The sequence below is a fragment of the Suricata suricatta genome, chromosome 9 (assembly GCF_006229205.1).
Source record: "Suricata suricatta isolate VVHF042 chromosome 9, meerkat_22Aug2017_6uvM2_HiC, whole genome shotgun sequence".
Classification (NCBI taxonomy): domain Eukaryota; kingdom Metazoa; phylum Chordata; class Mammalia; order Carnivora; family Herpestidae; genus Suricata; species Suricata suricatta.
The window spans coordinates 103,957,548-103,977,800 of NC_043708.1; the positions used below are offsets into that span (position 1 = coordinate 103,957,548).

The 20,253-nt window shown below is 51.9% G+C and overlaps 1 protein-coding gene across 1 annotated transcript in view; it reads left to right on the forward strand.

Moving 5' to 3' along the window:
* The window catches only part of SMAD6 (SMAD family member 6), a 71,808-nt gene that overhangs the window by 3,209 nt on the left and 48,346 nt on the right, over window positions 1–20,253 (forward strand). The window contains exons 3-4 of the mRNA XM_029952258.1: window positions 3,679–3,735; window positions 7,475–7,552. Of these exons, the coding sequence (XP_029808118.1) occupies window positions 3,679–3,735; window positions 7,475–7,552 (135 nt within the window). The remainder of the gene's footprint in view (window positions 1–3,678; window positions 3,736–7,474; window positions 7,553–20,253) is intronic.

Below are 20,253 nucleotides of genomic sequence, written 5' to 3' on the forward strand. Positions count from 1 at the left end.
GAATGCAGCCCCGCGGACAATGCTATTGCAGGGATGAGCCTTCAAAGCATTATGCTGAGTGAAAGAAGCCCTACACAAAGGGCCTTACACTGTGTGAGTCTGTGTGAAATGTCCAGACCAGGTAAACCCAAAGGGACTGAAAGTAGATTTGTGGCTGCCTAGGGATTGAGGGCATAGGGACCGATTGCTAACAGGCTTCTTTGGGATGATGAAAATGTCCAGTAATTACATGGTAGTGGTGGGTCTCACGACTCTGAATATACTAAAAGCCACTGAATTCAGCACTTCCAAAGACTGAATCTTAGGGTAGGTGAGCAAAAGAACTCAGTTGTTTGGAAAAAAGTTACTGGGTATTATTGGTTCCTAACTGGCCTCACCCTTTGGTTAGCTGAAGTAAAATAACATCTCTTCCCTTCCTATGTGGCCTTCGGCAGGTTCCCTACCTCACCGGACCTCGGGTGCCCCATGTGTTGAAAGCAGCAGTTGACCTGGGTGAACATCTGACCTTATAAATCCCTGTGTCTTGTGGTGGAGTCTGTGGGCCTTCATACTTTTAAACTTGCAGGATGGAATTTAGCGTTCAGCCTCCAGCCTCTAAAGTTGTTAAACAGGGGCGCCTGGGTGGCTCAGTCAGTTGAGCGTCCGACATCGGCTCAGGTCATGATCTCATGGTTCGTGGGTTCCAGCCCCATGTCAGGCTCTGTGCTGACAGCTCAGAGCCTGGAGCCTGTTTCAGATTCTGTGTCTCCCTCGCTCTCTGCCCCTGCCCCCCTTGTGTTCTCTCTCTCTCTGTCTCAAAAATAAATAAAAAAAATAATAAAGTGTTTGAACAGTTCTGTGTGAACTGTTTTGCTGGAGCACGTGGGGGTCTGGTCAAGTCCCTCATAAAAGCTTTGCAGTTCCTGGATCAGTGGTGAGATGGACAGTCCAAGTTTGTAGGTTTGCTTTCTGCCTCATTCACATTAGGACACACCCAGCCTGGGCGTGGCCGTGGGTGGAGGGTGTCTGTGCTGTCTCCTTCAAGAGGGACTTCAGGGGCCCCTGGGTGGCTCAGTTGGTTAAGCGTCCGGCTTCAGCTCAGGTCATGATCTTACGGTTCGTGGGATCGAGCCCCACATCAGGCTCTGTGCTGATAGCTCAGAGCCTGGAGCCTGCTTCAGATTCTGTACCTCCCTCTCTCTGACCCTCTCCTGCTCACACTGTCTCTGTCTCTCAGAAATAAATTAAAAACATTTAAAAAATTAAAAAAAAAAAGAGGGGACTTTAGTAGCTCTTCTCCCCCTCCACGTTTTGGGTCCCAGGTAAACAGCCCCTGGGAGAAATCTTGGGGTTGATTACGGTAACTTGACTCCAGCTACCACTGCCCATTACTGCCAGGTTTCACTTTCGGGGGACAGACCTGGGAGGACAGTTGTCCAGAGCCCCCCCACCCCCACCATGTGTGGCCTGAGCCTCAGCTGATCAGATTTTTGCAAAAGGAGCCCTAACCCAGCAATTGCAGGCCTTCTGATAAGAGTTGGGGTAGTGGGAAGGGCGCAAGGCTCGGGGTCAGGAGACCTGGCTTCCGGCTCCGGCTTTGGCTCTACTGCTGGTTCACTGCGTGGCTCCGAGGGAGTCGCTCCCACTGTCCAGGCCTCAGTGGACACTGGACGTGCGAGCGCCAGTCTCCATTCTCTATCCTTGTAAAGCTCCAGCCCCACTTGCCTTCTGCTTTGTATCCTGAAGTGAGGCCGGTCCTCGCTGAAGTCTGGTCTCCAGCCCCTCCAAGGCCTGAGCACCAGTGGGTAAAGTGGCTCCTACTGAAGGCAGATAGTCCCTTCCTTGAGTCTTGTTTGGCATCTCCTTGGGGTCACCTTTGGGCTTCTATAGAGATCCTCTTTCTCCATACCTTCATCAACATGGCCCTAACTTTGCTATTATCCTCATCACCATTATGAGGATAATGTCCTTAGATATTTCCTTAGCACCTTCTGTGCCCATGATGGACTGGACGTAGCCGGCATGAGGTGGTGTAAGAGGGGGTGCCTCTTGTTGCTGCCTGTGTCATTGGGATGTAGAGCCAAGTCCAGCCTGGGCCCAAATCCCAGTTCTATCATGATTGGCTGGGGGGACACTGGGCAAGTCAGTCTTCACATCTGTAAAAGGGAAATAATAAACGGCCATCTTATTTACTTTTGAGAAAGGCTCTACTAAGAATACGTGCCCACGAGCATGATTGACACTCTGTACCTAAGACCCAGAAGAAGAAAACACAGTCAACAAAATAGAAAACGCCCGGCGTGGAGGAAGACACAGGACAAGTATTCAGCCAATGTTTGCTTCTCTCCCCAGTGGCTATTCCGTGATTCACTTTTCCTTCTCTCAAACTCCTGTCCACAAAAGATTCCCTGTTTCTAGACCTCAGAGCCCTCACTTCGTTGAAGTAATTTCAGGCTGGAAATGCTGGGGTGGGGAAGAAGTAAAGCTGCATTGGGTGGACAGAGCAAAACAAATGCTCCTACAGCTAATTGTGCCTTATTATAATTGCGAAAAACACTTATTACCCCTTGTGTCATTACTGATACCTGCCTAATAATAGTTATTACCACTTTACTACCACCGAGAGTTTGTTTTAGTTTGCGATTTGATGGTGTTTAGTTTCATTTAGGGAAAATGAAGGGTCATTTCATTCATGCAAATTGTTACTTAGTTTAGCAAATTGTTACTTCCCCTAAAGCAAAAGGCTCAGGAATTCTTCTGAAGACAAAATATATGTTTTAAAGGAGGAGTATTTTGGGCAAATGAAAGGAAACCCAAAGAAAAATACCATAGACAATAAGGAATCACAGAGGGTCTGAGACAGGAGGCCACGGAGAACCTGTGGGCCCCCCCTTCTCTTTACACAGGGGGAGACTGAGGCTGGGAGCTAGCTGGAAGTGACTGGCTTAAGGTCTCCCATCCAGGTAGCCGGGCTGACTTCCTGGGCTCTGGCCAGTCTTGCCTTCCTTCTTGCCCCCGACAGTGTCCTTGTGCAGCTGATCTGCAAAGGACCCTCTGTGTGTCTTGCGCTCAGTGCTGATGAGAGTTGCCAAACTTAGCAAATAAAAGTACAGAATGCCTGGTTGACTTTGAGTTTCTGACAAACAGCACAGAAGTGTTTAGTAGAAGTATGTCCCAAATCTTGCAAGGGACCTACTCATGCTAAAAATTACACCATGTGTATCCAAACTTCAAATTTCACAGAGCTTCCTGGGTTTTATCAGGCAGCCGTCGCTCTGGCTTGCCCTGCACCCATTTCCTTTGCTACAATCATAGCAGTTACTGTTTGTGCATGTAGTTTTCCAGAATACCAAGAGCTGTTTCACGTGCATTGTCTTCTTTTGTCCTCCTGGCACACCTGGTGGGGAGGGGGTGTCTTTATCATTATTGTCCCTATTTTAGAGCTGAGGAAACAGGCTCAGAGAGGTGAAGTGACTCGCCTGAGGTCACACAGCCAAAGGGGGCAGAGGAGGCATTGAGTCCGGGTCTATACCCCAAGCCTGTGGCCTTACGTGTTGGGCTGCAGAGGTGGTGGGAAAATAGGAGAGTTTCCTGGGGCTGGACTTATTATTTGAGGAAACCAATGATCCGACGCAGGTCAACCCCCCAGGTGTGAACTCCTCCCACCCCAGCAGTGACTTGTTGTCTCCTGTCTTCCAGAATCACCACCGCCCCCCTATTCTCGGCTGTCTCCTCAAGATGAGTACAAGCCACTGGGTAAGTAAGTGTGACCTCCTTCCCACTCGGGTACCTTTCAGGCCGGGGCCCAGCCTCAGTGCACAGAGGCTTGGGGGCGGGGGAAGCAGGCCTGGTTGCCTTTGAGATGGGGTGAAGTTTTACAAACACATCTCCAGTTGGGCCAAAGCAGACCCAGGCGCTGCAGCGGCCTATTTACCTCTTGACATTCCTCAGCTCATCATTAACCTCTCTGTGACCTTTAAACATGGGCCTGTGGGAGATGAATGGGTTTTGACTTAAGCACCTCATTGGAGATGGGCTTGGTATTTCTCCCTTTTCCTCTCCCCCTTCCCCAGCCTGTGGTTGTTCTCTGATGACTCGTGTTAATTAGCTCTATGACAGACAGGTAGGGTATATGAAGTCACTGTTGAGAGGGGTGTTGTGTTTCCCCCCATTATAAGCCAGGAGGGCCGCCTAGGCAGAAACATCAGTTGGACCGTGTAGGAAATCCATGTATTTCTGCAGAAAGCCCCTGGTGTGGTCCGATCCCTACGGGCGCTCCGTGGAGGTGGTAATGTCCTTGTGGGCAGGTCCCACTCAGAGGCAGAAGTGTCGTCGGGACAACCCCGGGGCCAGATGAGCAGCTCAGATTCTGGAGTTGATGCATGCAGTTTTCAAAGCTGTGATGGCTTGTTTTCTGGCCCTGCTGGACCCCCCGCAGTGGAGGGTCCCAGGGATGGGGGGTGAGTTAGCTTGGCTTTCCTAGTTCTAGGAGAGCAACTTTGCCAGCCAGGCCGTTCCCGTGGGACTCAAGCTTCCAAAGTCCGATAGCACAGTAGTGATGCGAACTGTATTCCACCGAGTGACCACAAGAAGTGGGTTTTGTTTTGTTTTTGGTAAAGGCTTCTTCCCAGTAGCCTGTGTCAGCATCGTCTGGGGGGTCACTGCTAAGTGTCGCAGACTCTCAGGCATCCAGGCCAGTTTTCTTTTTCCAGGCCCCCTGTGGAGTCAGAAGTGCCCACTGGGTCCCTTCAGGAGTTGGACCTCTTCAGTCTAGGAGGACAGAGGCTGTCCCATGACACTGTGTGAGTCAGTGGTTTAATGATGGCAACTTCCTCACTGTTTTTGCCCAGGGATGGTCATCCCGTGCATGGAGGAGCTTTATTTAGTTCTCTGGAGGGACCGAAGAGGTCATCTGGTGGGACTCTGTCCCTTCATAGACCAGGAATCTGGCTGAGGGGTGGAGCGGGCCCTCCAGCTAATGGGCAGCAGGGCTGAGGTAGAAACCCAAGAGTAGCCCCCCATTCAGCTCGGCTGCTCCCCATCCCTCCCTTACAGGCCTGTCTCAGCAGTTCCTGAGTCAACTAATTGCACTGGGCGCATAGAAGATCCCTAGATCCATTAGAGGGAGGAAAACCCCCTCAGAGGTTCTTCGTAACTGTCCCTCAGTTCGAATGTCAAGGATCATTGCACCGAGGAATTGCAGGGCAGCCGTTGCTAAAGCAGCAAAAATCAGGACACCGCCTGGCCTTGCAGACTGACCATTTGGAAATCAACAGGTGTCCCTGGTATTTTACAAATGGGACAACTGAGGTCCAGAAAAGAGGAAGCGACACTTGCTCGGTGGTCACATAGCTCAGGAGTCTGCAGACTAGGCCCTGCCATCTGTTTTGTCGTCTGGCTTGTGAGCTAAGGACGTTTCGTACTTTTTTAGATGGTTTAAAAAACAAAATCGAAAAAATAGGATTTCCTGACGTGTGAAAATGATATGAAATTCAAAGTTTAGCCTCCATGAAAAAAAATCCCGCTGGAGTATTGCCGCGTTTGCCCCTGTCTATGTTGTCTGTGGCTGCTTCTCTGCTACAGTGACACAGTTGAGTAGCTTTAACAGAGACCACGTGGCTCGAAAGGCTTGAAAATGCTATTCGCTGGGGGGCTCTTTGCAGGAAAAATTGGTGAGCTCTGCTTTTTAGGACTGATGGTGCAGGCTGGACTCAAACCTGGGGCTCCAGCTTCCAGGCAGGGTCCTTCCCTGTGGCTCGGGCAGTGGGCAGTGATCAAGGTTGGGAATGTTCTTTTTCTCCATCAGCCGCTGCAGGGCATCAGATGTCAGGGCCTCGCTAGAAGCAGTAAACAGGAGGGTCTGGAAGGATGCATGATAGGGACTTACTAGCTGTGATAGGTGGGAACTGTTCCCACGCCTGGTACCCTCACAGAGCTGTCCATGTTGGCTCTAAGCGACTCTGCAAGAAATAGGGCCTGGCCTGCAATGTGCCCAGCCGATGAATGCTTTGGGGACATTAGGGCTGAAAAGCAAAACGCTTTTAAGAAGCTCCCACTTGGGCACTGGAGTTCTTATTTCTACTTCCAAGAGATTTTCCATCTGTCCTTAGTTCCCTCCTAATGCATTTTAGCAGCAGATAACTTTTTTGTGCCCTGATAAATATCCTGAGCTATTGTATGTATTATTTTCTTTTCCTTGCATTGTTGCTTTTTCATAAACAAAAAAGGCAGTTCACTTCTAAGCGTCTGTGATCACATGAGACCAAAATGCAAAATAAAACCCAGAACACCCAGTCAGCATCTGGCAAGTGAGAAACAACAACAAAAAAACCCCAAACCACCCCCCCCACACACAAATTGGTTAATGTTTCATTTTCCCGCTCCCCAAACCATGTGGTAAAAGGGGAAAAAAGTCTTGCAGGATCGAATGGAATTCTAGCTAGCCAGGGCCTTGGCTAATGGTTTTGGTCCCAGGAATCTCCAGCTTGGTCAGGTGGGTCGAGCTGAGCCAGCCCTGGGTTGAGCTGGGTAAAGAAGGCGATGAGCCGTCAGCCTCCTGGAACGTACCTTTTGACTCCTCCACACAACGCCCATGGCTGGTCACAGAGGGAAAATTTTGGCCAGTCCACCTGCCCCCAAAAGGCATCAGCCTGTCAAGGCAGTAGCTGAGTGTTCAAGAGAAAACGTGCAAAAGATTTTCCTTTCCCCGTCTCCCTGCACTACAGACAGGGAAAAGCAAATAATGCACGCCATATGAAGTACTGAAAACTACTTAAGAAGAAAAAAAAAAAAGAACGCCTTAAAAAAAACAGTCCAGGCATTGAAAGTTGCTCTGTGAGCAGGTTTGGATGTTAAGGAGTGGAGGAGGGGAGAGACAGAGACAGAGACAGAGAGAGAGAGAGAGAGAGAGAGAGAGAGAGAGAGAGAGAAAGTGAGAAAGTTAATCTGGGAGCAAAGGCTTGAGCCCTTAATTAGAGGGGGTGTACGCAGGACAGAGTGCGGCTGGCTGCTAACTTGTTAAAACAGAGCTTCCCCGAGCTCCACCGGGAGGAAGGAAGGAAGGAAGGAAGGAAGCAAGAAGGAACAACTTTAAGAATTTTAATGGTTGTAATTAAGCACAGCAACTATGAATTGTTTAGGGGCTTAATTTAACCTTACCCACAGAGGCTCCAAGTTGCTACTTGCTCGGTCCCCTGAACTTGGGTTATTTCTGTGGTCAGGGCAGTTGAAACGTTTTCAGGTGTGAGGGCTGCAGCCGTCAGCATTTTCCAGAAGACGTTCCAGGGCTGGCTGGCCTGGTCTCGCGTGATCGCGGGACGAGGTTACAGAGTGGCATCAGAAAGCTGGGAGGGACGCGTCGCCCTTTGCAAGCTTGCGCGCGCACGTGTGTGCACACGCCCACGTGCACGTGCGCACGCATGCGCATAGATGCGTGAGAAAGAGGAGAGGGGGGCGCCCTGCAGCCAACTAAGTTGTCTTTCTCTTTCCTCCGTAGATCTATCTGATTCCACATTGTCTTACACTGAAACGGAGGCCACCAACTCCCTCATCACCGCCCCGGGTGAATTCTCAGGTTGGCATTTCTGTCCTTGCACGTTGCTGTTGTGTTGAACTTCGCAGAAGGGGGCAGGTCGGGGGCGGGGGCTCAATGGAAGCCCTTTTGATTTCCTCCCTCCTTTACTTTCCCCCTTTCCTCCCACCTCTTGGATAGGAAGACTGTCACTGTCTTCATACTTGGCGTCCTTGGGGTTGACGACAGTCTGTGTGAATGAGATAAAGATGGTCACTTTGAAAGTGCTTGTTGGTCCACGTGTTCACCAGTTGACTTCACCTTGTGTTTTGTGGAAATGGGGAAAACTCAGCACGACCTTGGGTCTTTCATGTTAGCCGGGAAACCTCTTTTCCCAGCTGCCAAGAGGCCCCAAAGTAGATGTGTTTGTATACATACATCTTTGTGGGTTTCTCCTTCTGTCCGCACCTCTGGGAAAGTATGGACCTGGAGGGTCAGAAGAGGGGAAGTCGAGTGGGTAAAACGAGCTTGGAGAGAGGGTCTGGTGAGCGAGGAGTTTGCTAAAGGTTGGTAGTTTCCATGTCTCTCCCTGAGCAGTGGATGTGGGACTAGGAAGCAGAGAGAACCCCAGTTTGGAGCCTCCCAATGCCCTGCAATTAAGAGTTGGCCATAGGGACCCTCACATTCCTGGGGCTACCTAAACCAACCTTCCTTAAGAAATGAGAGGTTGGTGGTGACCTGGGGGCATCAAGGGCCGGGAGGGACTCTGGTGCCAAGGTCTAGGGGACCTGTTGGGAATATGGTGGGTGGGTGTGCTGTGAAGACAGCTGGGACTGTGCTGTGTGGCGTGACAGACCCTCCGTCTGGAACCGAATCCCAAGGGGGCATGGCTGGATCTCCACGAGAAGGCCTCTGTGGGTCTGCATCTGAGCCACCCTTCCCCTCCCCCATGCCCATGACATGATGGCAACAGCAGTCATCACAGCTGTTTAGTATTTCTTCTGCGAGGGCCCCTTTCTCGTGCATCATCTCAGAATGGCAGTGAAGTACTCACCGGGGTCACATGATAGCAGAGCCATTGGCCACTATGCCACTGTGCTTCCAACCACTGCTGTGTCCCCCAGTTCCTGAAAGGACTGAGTGTATCCCCAGTGCCTCCATTCCTTCACATGAAGATCTGTCATTCCTGCCGTCCCCGCCGCATGACTAAGGGTGACATGATGCTGGCTGTGCATGGCTGCCTGGCCATTTCCCGTCTCTGAGCCCTTCCCCATTCATTCTGTGTTCCATCACAACCATGGAGGTCGCAAAAGCGTGTCTGTTTCAAAGATAGAAAAACTAGAAACTGGAGCAAGAAGTGACTTGCCCAGGGTCACATAGTGGGGCTCATTGCACAGCTGGTACTGAGGTCCAGGTCTTCTGGGTCCTCCTTGTCCTCTGATCTCTGGTGCCCCTCTAACTGGTGATTTCCTCTGTGCCTTTTAGCCCCTACTCGGTTGTAGTGTTTTTCTCTGAAAGACCTTACCAGATGATGGTAAGATGTTAATATTTCACTCCATTCTTTTTTCTTCTTTGCCAGTGTAGAAGGAAGCCATGAATCATTTTGAAGCAAGAGGCTTAACGGTACTTTTGAATGCATGATTCTGTGCCCCTGCCAACCCTCAGGACGTATTTAATTAATTTATTTATTAAAAAAAAATTTTTTTTTATGTTTTTATTTATTTTTGATACAGAGAGAGACAGAGCATGAGGGGGGAGGGGCAGAGAGAGACACAGAACCGGAAGCAGGCTCCAGGCTCTGAGCTAGCTGTCAGCACAGAGCCCGACGCGGGGCTCGAACCCACGAACGTGAGATCTGACCTGAGCCGAAGCCGGAGGCTTAACCGACTGAGCCGCCCAGGCGCCCCGGGACGTATTTAACTTAGATGATTGCATTGGCATAGGTTGAATGGATGGGTGATTTTTTGACTCCGCCCCCCTCCCTTCCTTAATGGTGAAAATTCTCATTTGTGGAGGTGCTGTAGAGTTCTGCAGTATGTTTGCAGACATAGTCTTTTTAAAAATACTTTTTTTAGTGTTTATTTTTGAAAGAGAGTACCCGCACGCATGGGGGAGGGGCAGAGAGAGAGGGAGACACAGAATGTGAAGCCGACTCCAGGCTCCCAGCTGTCAGCACAGAGCCTGATGCGGGGCCTGAACCCATAAGCTGTGAGATTATGTCCTGAGCTGTAGTTGGATGCTTAATTGACAGAGCCACCCAGGCGCCCCAATCTCTTTTGATCTCTGTCATCGCAGAGCTGATCTGGTATGTGACCCCAGAGCACATAGGGAAACCAGGAGAGAGCGCCCTCTGGAGGGATATCTCCAGGGACCCTGGGGCCGATAGGTTTGGCTGCCTTCAGGGCCCATGGGCCCTGAGTTTGGAATTACCACCCAGTCATCCCAGAGCAGTGTGTGGTTCTGGCTAGTGAGATGGCCCCTTAACTGTGGACAAAGACTGCTTGGTTCTCATGAGAAAATTGGGGTTGAGGGGGATCCAGTGGCTTGGAATACTGAAGGGCTGAGGGAGATGGGGAGGAAGTTTGGGATTGCCTGTGTGGGGATCAAATGGGATCTGGTCGGCTTTGGTCTGAGTTCTGGGTTGTCTCAGTGGGCAAGTGGAACGTTCGCCATGTGGTCACCCCGGCCCCTTCCAGGGACTTAATGCATCTCCGCCTACTCCGGGGGCCCCCTGTTCAGCTTTTCCAGCTTACTCGTGCGATGGGAATCTGAGGACCACTGGGCAGTGGGCTGGCACTGCCCCTGCCTCCTGGGAGCTCATAGAGTTGGGGCTGGAGTAGCTGTCCCACTGGAGGACAGGCTCCAGGAGGGAGGCCCTGCAGGGTGAGGAGAAGGCCCAGAGGGGTGACAGGTCTCTGTGGATGAAGGCAGGAGTCATCCTTCAGGCTAGGATGTCACAGAGAGTTGTGCCCAAGGGCAGGGTGGGAGGTGAGGTCAGAAAGATGATGGGCAGAATGTGTTGGGCCAGGCCAGGGTGTTTGATGTTCAAGGACAGATAATCATGCTGTTGCTGCTGACAACAGTTGACAGTTATTGACACTCACTACTGAGCACTTTGCAAAGAGCTGGTCATTCTCCATCTCGTTGACTCTTTATCATGACCCACTGTGACAGATGTGATTTCCCTTATTTTACAGGTGAGGAAACTGAGGCTCATTGCTGGGCAGGCTTCCCAAATTCCTGAATTATAAGTGGCAGGCTTGGGCCGGGGCTGCCCAGCCCTCCTGCCCCGAGGGTCCTGCCTGGCGTTCCACAGCTAGGGTTCCTGTCCCCTTCCCTGAGACACACCCTGGTGGGGGTTGGGGGCAGGGAAGAGCCTCGGGACAGCCTGTCCTTGTTTGAGAATTGAGGATAAGGGTGCGGGGGCCGGTGAGAGGCCTGGGGCTCTGTGCTCCTCCTTGTCACCACTGGGCAGACCTTGCAGACCACCCAGCAGCCACACCAGCCGGCCGCCCCAGCCCCCTCTGCCTCCCTGAGTCCTGAGGGGCAGCTGTTCCTGAGAACCTGGCCCCTTTCTTGAGCAGGGTCTGCAGCCTCAGGACAGGGACCGGTCCTGTCTGCCTAGCTCAATGGCAGTGCCAGCGCCTGGCTTGGAGCTGTCTATTTTTATCCAGCTCCAAGGTCTCTGCTTTACTTTCCTGTCCTATGCTTGAGGCCGCTTTAGGGGGATGGTGGGCATTTTGAGGTGCAGTCATAGCCAGGGCAGGCAAGGACATGTGGATGGCCGGGTGGGGGGGCAGCAGGACGGGAGGCTGTCTTGTGTCAGCTCTCTGCTGAATGGTTGACAGGACGCCCTCATCTGATTTGTTTCTCAGCTCCAACTTTAGATGCATGATCCCTGCCACACAGACGAGAAACCTGAAGCTCAGAAGGGACAGTGACTCCACCAAGATCACTCAGGGAGGGGCAGAACACAGAGCTTATGGTAGATGTAAGGACCCTGACACTGGAGTCTTGACAACCTAGGAGTCCCTTCTGGGGTGCCTTCAGAAGCTTGATGCCCTGGATTTCTTGCCTAACTCAGGGCCTGGGGCACTGCCCCCTGACTATCTAAAGTCCCCTCAGGATATCCTTTTCTCCTCCATGACACCTCTACCTTTCTCCCATTCCCTTGATTTCAGTTTAGTGGGGGGAGGAAAACAAGATTAGCCAGTTAAATTCATACTAAAGTGTGAGTGGCTGGTAGGGAACCCTTCTTGGCAACTTGAAAGTAGACTATGCCATAATTCAAAGAATTGCAGGACGAAGGGCCACATAGGCGTGGCCATTCTGAGAAGGGCTGAGCGAGGAGGGCAGGGTTCTTTTAGCTCTTGCTGCCCTAAGCTAGAAGGCCAGAATGAGCACGACACAAGGAGCATTATGCCCTGGGTGAGAAGGAGCAGCCAGATCAGGCTTCATGCTGGCTGCTGAGTGAGCTTTGGGCCCAACATTTAATGAGGGCCTGAAGTACTGTGTTGCTTTAGAAGCCAGGCTCTCCCCGTTTCAGTGCTGTGGGCCTGGGAGGTGCAGCTGGGGGCCGGCTTCAGGAACCAGTGACTCTCCTCTGGTATCCCATTCTAGTGCTTTTCAGATAGCTATTCAAGTGCCTTTATTAAGTACCCACAGTATACAAGGTGTGGTGTACGCTGCCAGCCATAGGGACTGAGCTGTCCCTTTCCCTGACCTTGGATGTGTGTACGATGTCCCAGTCCTCAGAACGTGCTGTTTTTTCAGAGCTGCGTCGGTGAGGGTGAGCCCCTCACTTTAAAGAGGCAGAGGCGGAGTGTCTGGGTGGCTCAGTCGGTTAAGCGTCCGGCTTTGGCTCAGGTCATGATCTCACGGTTTGTGGGTCCAAGCCCTGCATTAGGCTCTGTGCTGATTGCTCGCTCACAGCCTGGAGCCTGTCTTTGGATTCTGTGTCTCTCTCTCTCTCTGACCCTTCCCTGCTCATGCTGTCTCTCTCTGTCTCTCAAAAATAAAATAAAAAAATAATTTAAAAAAATGAGGCAAAGGCCCAAGGAGGGGAGCTACATTGGACCACGTGCTGGTGGGGGGAGCATAGCCACATGTGGTGTGTCTCCTCCATCAACCAGACTGTATGTTTTTTTTTTTTTTTAACATTTATTTATTTTTGAAAGATAGAGAGACAGATCATGAGCAGGGGAGGGGCAGAGAAAAAGGGACACACAGAATTGGAAGCAAGCTCCAGGCTCTGAGCTGTCAGCACAGAGTCTGATGCAGGGCTCGAACCCACAAACTGAGATCATGACCTGAGCCGAAGTCGGATGCTCAACCGACTGAGCCACCCAGGTGCCCTGAGACTGTAAGCTTCTTGAGGGCACAGTTCACTTTCTAAGATTCTTGCATCCTATAGATTGACAGAATTTGGGAACGGAGGCTCAGAGAGGTTAGGAGAGTGGCTAAGGGCTGGCCATACAGTGGGCATAAGCAAGTAAGGCCAGGTCACAACCTGGGGGGGGGGGGGTCCATGCTGCCCAAAGCACCTGCCTCCTTTATGCTCCGTGGTCTCTGATGAGGTACCCTCTAGGGTTGGCACCGTCTGATGTCTGTCATCGGCAGTGCCGGAAGCTGGGGGAGGAACATGCTGGTGCGGTATTGTTTCTTGCTGCTTCCTGATTCTAGGGCCCAAGATGCTCTCCTCAGACACCCCCGTCCCGCACAGACCCTAGAGCTCCTGGTTCTTCCAGGTGCTCAGCTGAGTCCACTCCGTGTGTGTGAGCTTCTCTAGCAAAGTGGCTGAAGAGCATGGGCCGTGCATAATTGGGCCCGGGTTCCAGTCCCAGCTGTGCCTTTTCCTACGTGTGGGGCTTTGGGACAGCCACTTAACCACTGTGAGATGATGCCTGTGAATCAGCCAGGGCTTGGCACACAGCGTATGGTAGATGTGGCCGTTATAGCGTGGCAGGCACTGTGTTTAAGGCTGGGAGCCCAGAAGATAAAGATTGCATTGTCTGTGTCCTCATGAAACTCACAGACAGGGGAAGATGCAGTCATAATGAGGAGTGGTGTAACAGGCCATGCAGAGGAAGAAGAAATTAGGGATAGACTCTTGGTGTGGTGGGAAGGCAGCCCAGGAAGACTTCCTGGAAGAGGTGATGTCCAAGTTGTGTTTTATGGGATGAATAGGAGCCTATAAAAGAGACAAGTTTTGGGGGTGGACAGATGCGTTCCAGGAAGAAGACACAGCAGGGGCCAAAGTCTGGAGGTGAGAAAACATCCTGATGCTGAAAAAGCAAAGGGATTTAGAGGGGCTAGCAAGCAAAGCACCTAGTGTTGGCGGGGGATGAGGCAGGGGGAGGCCGGGGCCTGGGTAATATTTTTAAAAACTTTTTACTGTAATATACAGAGTGCACAGGTAAGTGGCCAGCTCAGTTTTTATAAGCCAGTTGCACCTGGGTGACAGGCAGAGCCCGGGTGACATTGCAGGCTCATGACAGCACTGATTGCCTTGTAGGTCTAGGGGTGCTGTGTGCTAGTGGTTTAGGAAGAAGCACCAGAGGGCAGAGGGGTTAAGTGTTAGCTGCAAAAGGGCTTTCCCTTGGCTTCGGAGAGCAGGAAGGAAGTCTTACCTGGAGTTCAAGGCAGATGGTGCCGTGACACATTTAGACTTGAACCCAAATTGGTCTCCCTGGGTTAAAAGCTTCCTTTTGGGGATGGTCCACGCTTGCTCTGTCCAGCTGCCTGGGTCACGCTTCGGCCTGGAGGTGCTGGACCAGGACAGACGCTGGGCTCCTGGGCCAGGACCAGCTTGTCATCTCCAGTTTGAGACAGCCCTAGACTTGCCTTCTCTCAGGGCAGCCACTGGGGAGAAGGGCCAGTTGCCTCCAGTTCCGACGTTGGCAGCATTTGGAACTTGCATCAAGCCTCTCCCTGGTGGTTTCTTTTAGTTTTGACCAACCAAACGGGAGAAAAAAGCCGCCTTCTCTCCTTAAAAACTCCTGAGATGTCACAAAAGGACCCATTCTTCCTGGGCTGGTTGTCTGAGGCTGGAATGGAGGTGGTGAGAGGTGAAAGGCAGCAGTGACAGAGGTGACTCCTGCCGCCCTGGGAGGACCAGGTGTGTGCGGAGGGTCTGGCTATCCTGGTTTGGCAGCAAGCACTCTAGGATGGAGAGCAGCACGCTGGTTCCAGGCTTGGTTTTGACCTTTACCCTGTGGTGTGACCTCAGGCAGGCACCTTACCTCTCCAGTCTCAGTTTGTTCAGCGGTATATTGGGACCATTATGCCACTGATCTCAGGGGCTCCTCAGTAACGGTGTGTTCCAGGCAGAGAGTACCAGCAACTGCGTCTCGAGGGATTGTGCAGGGAGCTGGGGCCTCTGGCCTGCGGGGTCTTAGCTTCCCATCATTGTCCCAAAGTAAAACTTTGCCTGGGACAACCAATGCAGAGGGAGGGGTCAGTATCCTGTGTCCCCTACCCCTGGAGCACTAAAGCTTGGGGACTGGAGTGGGGGTGCAGTTGACTGTTGAAGCATCCAAAGCCCAGAGAGGGCAACTGACTCACCGGAAATCACACAGCTTTTATACTCATTGGGGTCCCTGACAAAAGACCCCAGGGCTGGTCTTTGGGATGATGTCAGTGTCTTGAACATTTATTAAGAACCCACTGCATGCCAGTGGCAGGTGATATAAAGAGAAGAAAGCCTGGACCTTCACCTTTAGGAGCTAATAGTCTAGAAGGAGAGATAGACCGCAAGCAAAGAATGGTGAATGATTGTGGGTGCTAAGTGCTGGGGAAATATGGGCAAGGCTTAGCACCAGCACAGAGAATGAGAGCTGGGGACCCTGTTGGGATGGGACTGTGGTATTCAGGGAAAGCTTCAAGGAGAAGGTGATTCTGGGTTGGGTTTTGTAGGCTGACTAGGAGTTCACCAAGACGACAACAGGGTATAGACAGCGTGCTGGAATGGAGGAACTGCTTGTGCAGAAGCAGGGAGGTGTGCAATAGCACCATGTGTTCTGCATTTGCTTGTGGCTCGAAGGTTAATCTGTGTGAGAAGGGGGAGTAGGGGAAAGATGCATCTGGAGAGACTGTCCCGAATCTGGAGGAATGGGCTGGAGCAGAGGGCTTGTGGTCACTGGGACCATAGGAACTCTGGAATATACTTGGTCCTGGAGGGGCTCTGGACCTTGTCTGCCATCCAATACAGGGCCTAGGTCACTGTGGAATGAATGGATGAATGAATGAATGAATGGGTTTTGTTTTTTTTTTTGGCCCAGGACCAAGTGACCCAGAATGAGAGAGAACACATAAGATCACAGCACATATTTAAGAATCACAGGTAGCACAGAGCCCTGTGCCAGGCAGTCTGAAAGTGCCATGCATGTATTCACACATGGACTCCTCCCAACAGCTCTGTGAGATAGCTACTTTTATTAGCCAGAAATAACCTAGGCTCAGAGAGGTTAAGGAACTTACCCAAAGTTACCCAGCTAGAAAACAGAAGAGCTGGGATCAGAACCCAGACAGTCTGGCCCCTGTTGGGTTCCCTAGTGTCTGGCACCATGCCCTCTCTGCCTCCTGAAAGATGCAGGACTGACATGGCCCTTGTTCCTCCGGAGCTTCTGTGGCCCTGGGTACCCCAGATTTGGCATGAACAGGTGTCACCAGGCCCCAGAGAGGAGCTCCGCCCATCAGATGGCTACTGGATGAATAAATGAATGACCAATTGGATGGCAGGTGGGTGGGCTTCTGAGAGGGGGTTGCTGGGCCAAGGGGGGTCTTGTTCCCCTCCAGGCTGCTTTGGTTTGAGCTGGAGGCCGCCAGTGCCCACCCCTCGCTACACCCCGGGCGGCCCACATCTCCGGGAGAACCAGCAGGTTTTCCAAGGGGACCTGAAATTCCAGAAAACGCACTTGGTTGCTTCCAGCCTAATCACAACCATCTGTCTGCTGGGCTCGGTGGCTCGCCCGCCTCCTGTCCCCGCTGGCACGCTTTCCCTGGGCGTCTGTAACAATCGGGAGCCGCACTCGAAAGTTTCCTTGTCAGGGTAGAGCGACTGTTGCCAAGAGCTCCTTCTTTGATGCAGAAAATATATCCTGAAGGTACTTTGTCAGATGTTTTTATATTAAACATTCTCCCTCCATGGCCCTTGGCCGCCAAGGGAAGCAGAGATACATCACTTTTCCAGTTGCCCTTTGTGGAAAGAATTCCTGGTGTTTATGGGTCCTTTCCCCACGCCACCCCTGGCGGGGCCTGGCACCCCACCAGCCAGGGAGGGGAAGGCCTTGGGGGTGGCATCCCTGCAAAGCAGGGGCTGCCCTGGCTGGAGGGAGGGACGCTACCCTCACCCTGTGGTAGAAGCTTCTGGACTGGGAAAAATAGAGGTTTCATGTCTGGAGCAGACATCAAAGCCACTGCCCCAGACTGCAAGGTGAATCATTGCCAGGATTTTTAATTGATCTTTAAAAGAAGAGGTAGGAGCTCAGAGATAGCCTGGAAACCATTTTAATCTCTCTGGAGTTGTCCAGGATTGTGCCAGCACGGGACAGAGCTGGGAGAAGCTGGGCTGCTAGGCCTTCTGTGCCAGGTCCTGGAGAAGGTGGGGAGGTGGGCTCTGGGGCACAGCCTGGAATGGGGGGAGGGGTGGGCAGCCAGGGGCAGAGTGCACCTTCTGGCTCTGGCCCCCGCCTCTCAGGCTGAATGCGCTGAAATGTGGCACGAGAGGCACCTCAGTAGACAGGCTGTCTGCATCTGCCCATCGGGATGGGAGTGTCACCGGAAGTCCCGGGCTGTGTCTCTCCTCCCCTTCCTCGGTCCTCTCGTCCTCTGGTACTGAGGAGATATGCTCCCCAGGTGCCATCTGGACTCCTAGCCCTGCACTCAGCGGCCATGTGGTCTGCTGCAAACCATACCTTGTCTCTGGGTTCAGGTCCTGCCCTGCTGGGCTGAGGGATGTGGGGGGCGGGGTGTCACTGCCACCTGCTTCCATAGCTGCAGGAGAGGGGACACCCTACAAAACAAGACTATAGGCTGCTCTCAGGGGGGCAGATGTTGGGAGTGGGGTTTGGAGAACTTGACTGTGTTTGGAGGGCAGGGTCTGGGTCTTCCCCAACTAGTGCCCAGCTCAGGGCCCGGTGTGCAGTAGGTATCAGGATGGTGTCTGTGATTCACAGAAGGGCTTCCCCAGAGGGTTTAAATCACAGGGATGCCATGCCTGTCTCCACATCCCTGGCCTCTCTCAGCTCATGTGGTCTGGCTCAGGCTCATGTAAACCCTGATTTGAATTGGGGGAGCCCTGTTTTTGGAGCCTCCATTGCTGTTTGACCAGAGAGAGGGACTAAGGGTGGGGGAGAGAGCCCATCTCCTCCTACCTGGCTGTCCACCCTCTTCCTCACAGGGCCAAGGCCAGAGACAACCCCAAGGGCTCCTCGGAGTCTAACAGTAGTGCTGCACCATGGCTCTTGGTTTCAGACTGCTTCCATTCTGCCTCTCCATCTGTAAAATGGGTCAGTTGGTCTAACTCATTGGTTCTCAGTTCCTTTTGCCCATCAGAGTTCCTTGAAGAGTTTTTAAAAAGCTCACACCCCATTCCAGAAATGGTTTGGGAGCGACTGGGCATCAGGACGTTTTAAAAATTCCCCAGGTGATTCTGATAGGGCTAAGAACCCGGCTGTGGCCATCTTCTCCTCCAGAGGGAGTAGCCTTTTCTATAGCGGGGCGGGGGCGGGGGGCAACTTGTACTCAATCGCTCCTGGGGATGGGCGCACTTGGCCGCTCAAACGCCTTAAAACAGGTGTCACAACTTCCAGTTTTCAAGTGAGAAAACCTGAGTGTGGGAGGTGGTTAAAATGACTGGCTCCAAGTCACTCAGCTGAAGGTGAGTGTGTGTGCTCAGCTCCTCCGTGAGGCTGGCGTAGTTTCCATCTTCTGCAGAGAGGTGGGTTCTCTGATGGCTCAAGACAGCAGCTGCCCTCCTGTTGCCTGGATGCCTCCCTTGATGTGAAGAGCTGTACCAAACAGTAAAATGAGCCAGTCCACTCTGCCCAGGCCTGCTTCTGGACCTGGAAGTATGGTGTGGAGTGTGGTGTACAGATGACGTGATGCTCAGGGACCCAGCAGGGCGGGGGCGGAACGCCCAGGCTTTGGGGCCACACAGACCTGTGGTCTAAATCACTTAGCCTCCCTCTTGGAGCCTTATTCCACTCCTGACGAGTGGGCTTGGCAACACCTCACAGATGCCTCAGAGATCCCATAGGTATGGTGCCTGGTGCACATTTGAATGTAAGGAAGTGAGTTGGTGACCAACTATTATTGTGCTGGGGGGGATTGCTTAAGAAGGTACCCAAGGCGAGCCCTTCTCAGGAAACTGAGAATCTAATTAGAAAGGTTGTTGGGGTGGTGGGGAAATCACTTCCTAGAGAGGCAGGGTAAATGCTGTTTTCTAAGGAAAGAATGTGGGCTGGGATACAGGAGCTGCCCAGGGTGGCTACGGAGGATGCTGGGAGCAGAGCTGGGTGAAGATCAGATGGAGCTTCACCAGGCCACAGGGGAAGGGGCACCCCAGGCCCTGGGAGCTGCTGGGCAAAGGCAAGGTGACGTGAAGATGCTTCTTTGGGGATGGGTGTCATCCTGGCAGGGCACTAAGAAGGGAGGTCCACGGGAGAGCCTTGAATGCCACTTCAGGGACCGCCGGACTTTGCTCTGTGGCAGGCCATCGCTGGGTGCCCCAGAAATCCTTTTGATAAATGGACAGATTGATCATATCCTTAGAGGATGGCTTTATATGGCCCAAGAGTATAGAGTTTTGTTTATTTGATGTAATCTTTTTATTGCTGGATGTGTGCAAAAAAAAGCATGCATATCCCAAGTGAACAGTTTTTGCAAACTGAGCATATTTGTTATTTGTGTTACTGTTGCCCAGATCAAGAAACATAATGTAACCTCAAAAGCTCTCTTTCATGTGCCTTTCCCACCGCCTCCCGCCCCCCCCCTCTGCTTGGGTAACTAACTGAGCTCTGTTCTGGCTTGGAATACCAGAGGCTGGTTTTCCTGTTTCTGAAGCTTTTGCAAATGGAAACCTATACAGTGGACTCTTCCTTTTTCTTTCCTTTTTTTTTTTTTTTTAAGTTGAGATACATCGTATTAGTTTTAGGTATGCAGCATAATGATTTGCTGTGTGTGTAGATTACAAAATTATTGCTGAGTAAGTTTAGGAAACGTGGTTCATAACCACATGGTGATGGTTTTTTTTCTCGTGATGAGAATTTTTGGCAACTTTGAAATATACAATACAGCCCTATTAACAGTAGTCATCCTGCTATACATTACATCCCCAGGAATATTTGTCTTACGGCTGGAATTTTGTTCCGTTTGACCACTATCGCCCATTTCCTCCACCACCCCACACCCCACTTCTGTCACCAGCCCTGTGGGCTCTTTAACGCAGCAGAATGTTCTTGAGGCTCACTTGTGTTGTGAGCACCGTGATCTCTCATTCATTGCTGGAAAGGATTCCATGGGGACACACCATGGTTTAGGCTAACATATCCATCTGACTACTGATGAGTGCTTGGGCACAGCTCCCAGTTTGGGGCTCCTACCCGTGACGTGACAGTAAGTATTCTCGGAGAAGCCCCCTTCCTGTGGACATAAGGACATCAAGCTGGGAGTGGAATCACTGGGCTGTGTATTAAATGTGTGGTCAGCCTTATTCCACACTCTGCCAGGCTCTTGTCCCAAGACCACGGCATTCAGTCGGAAAC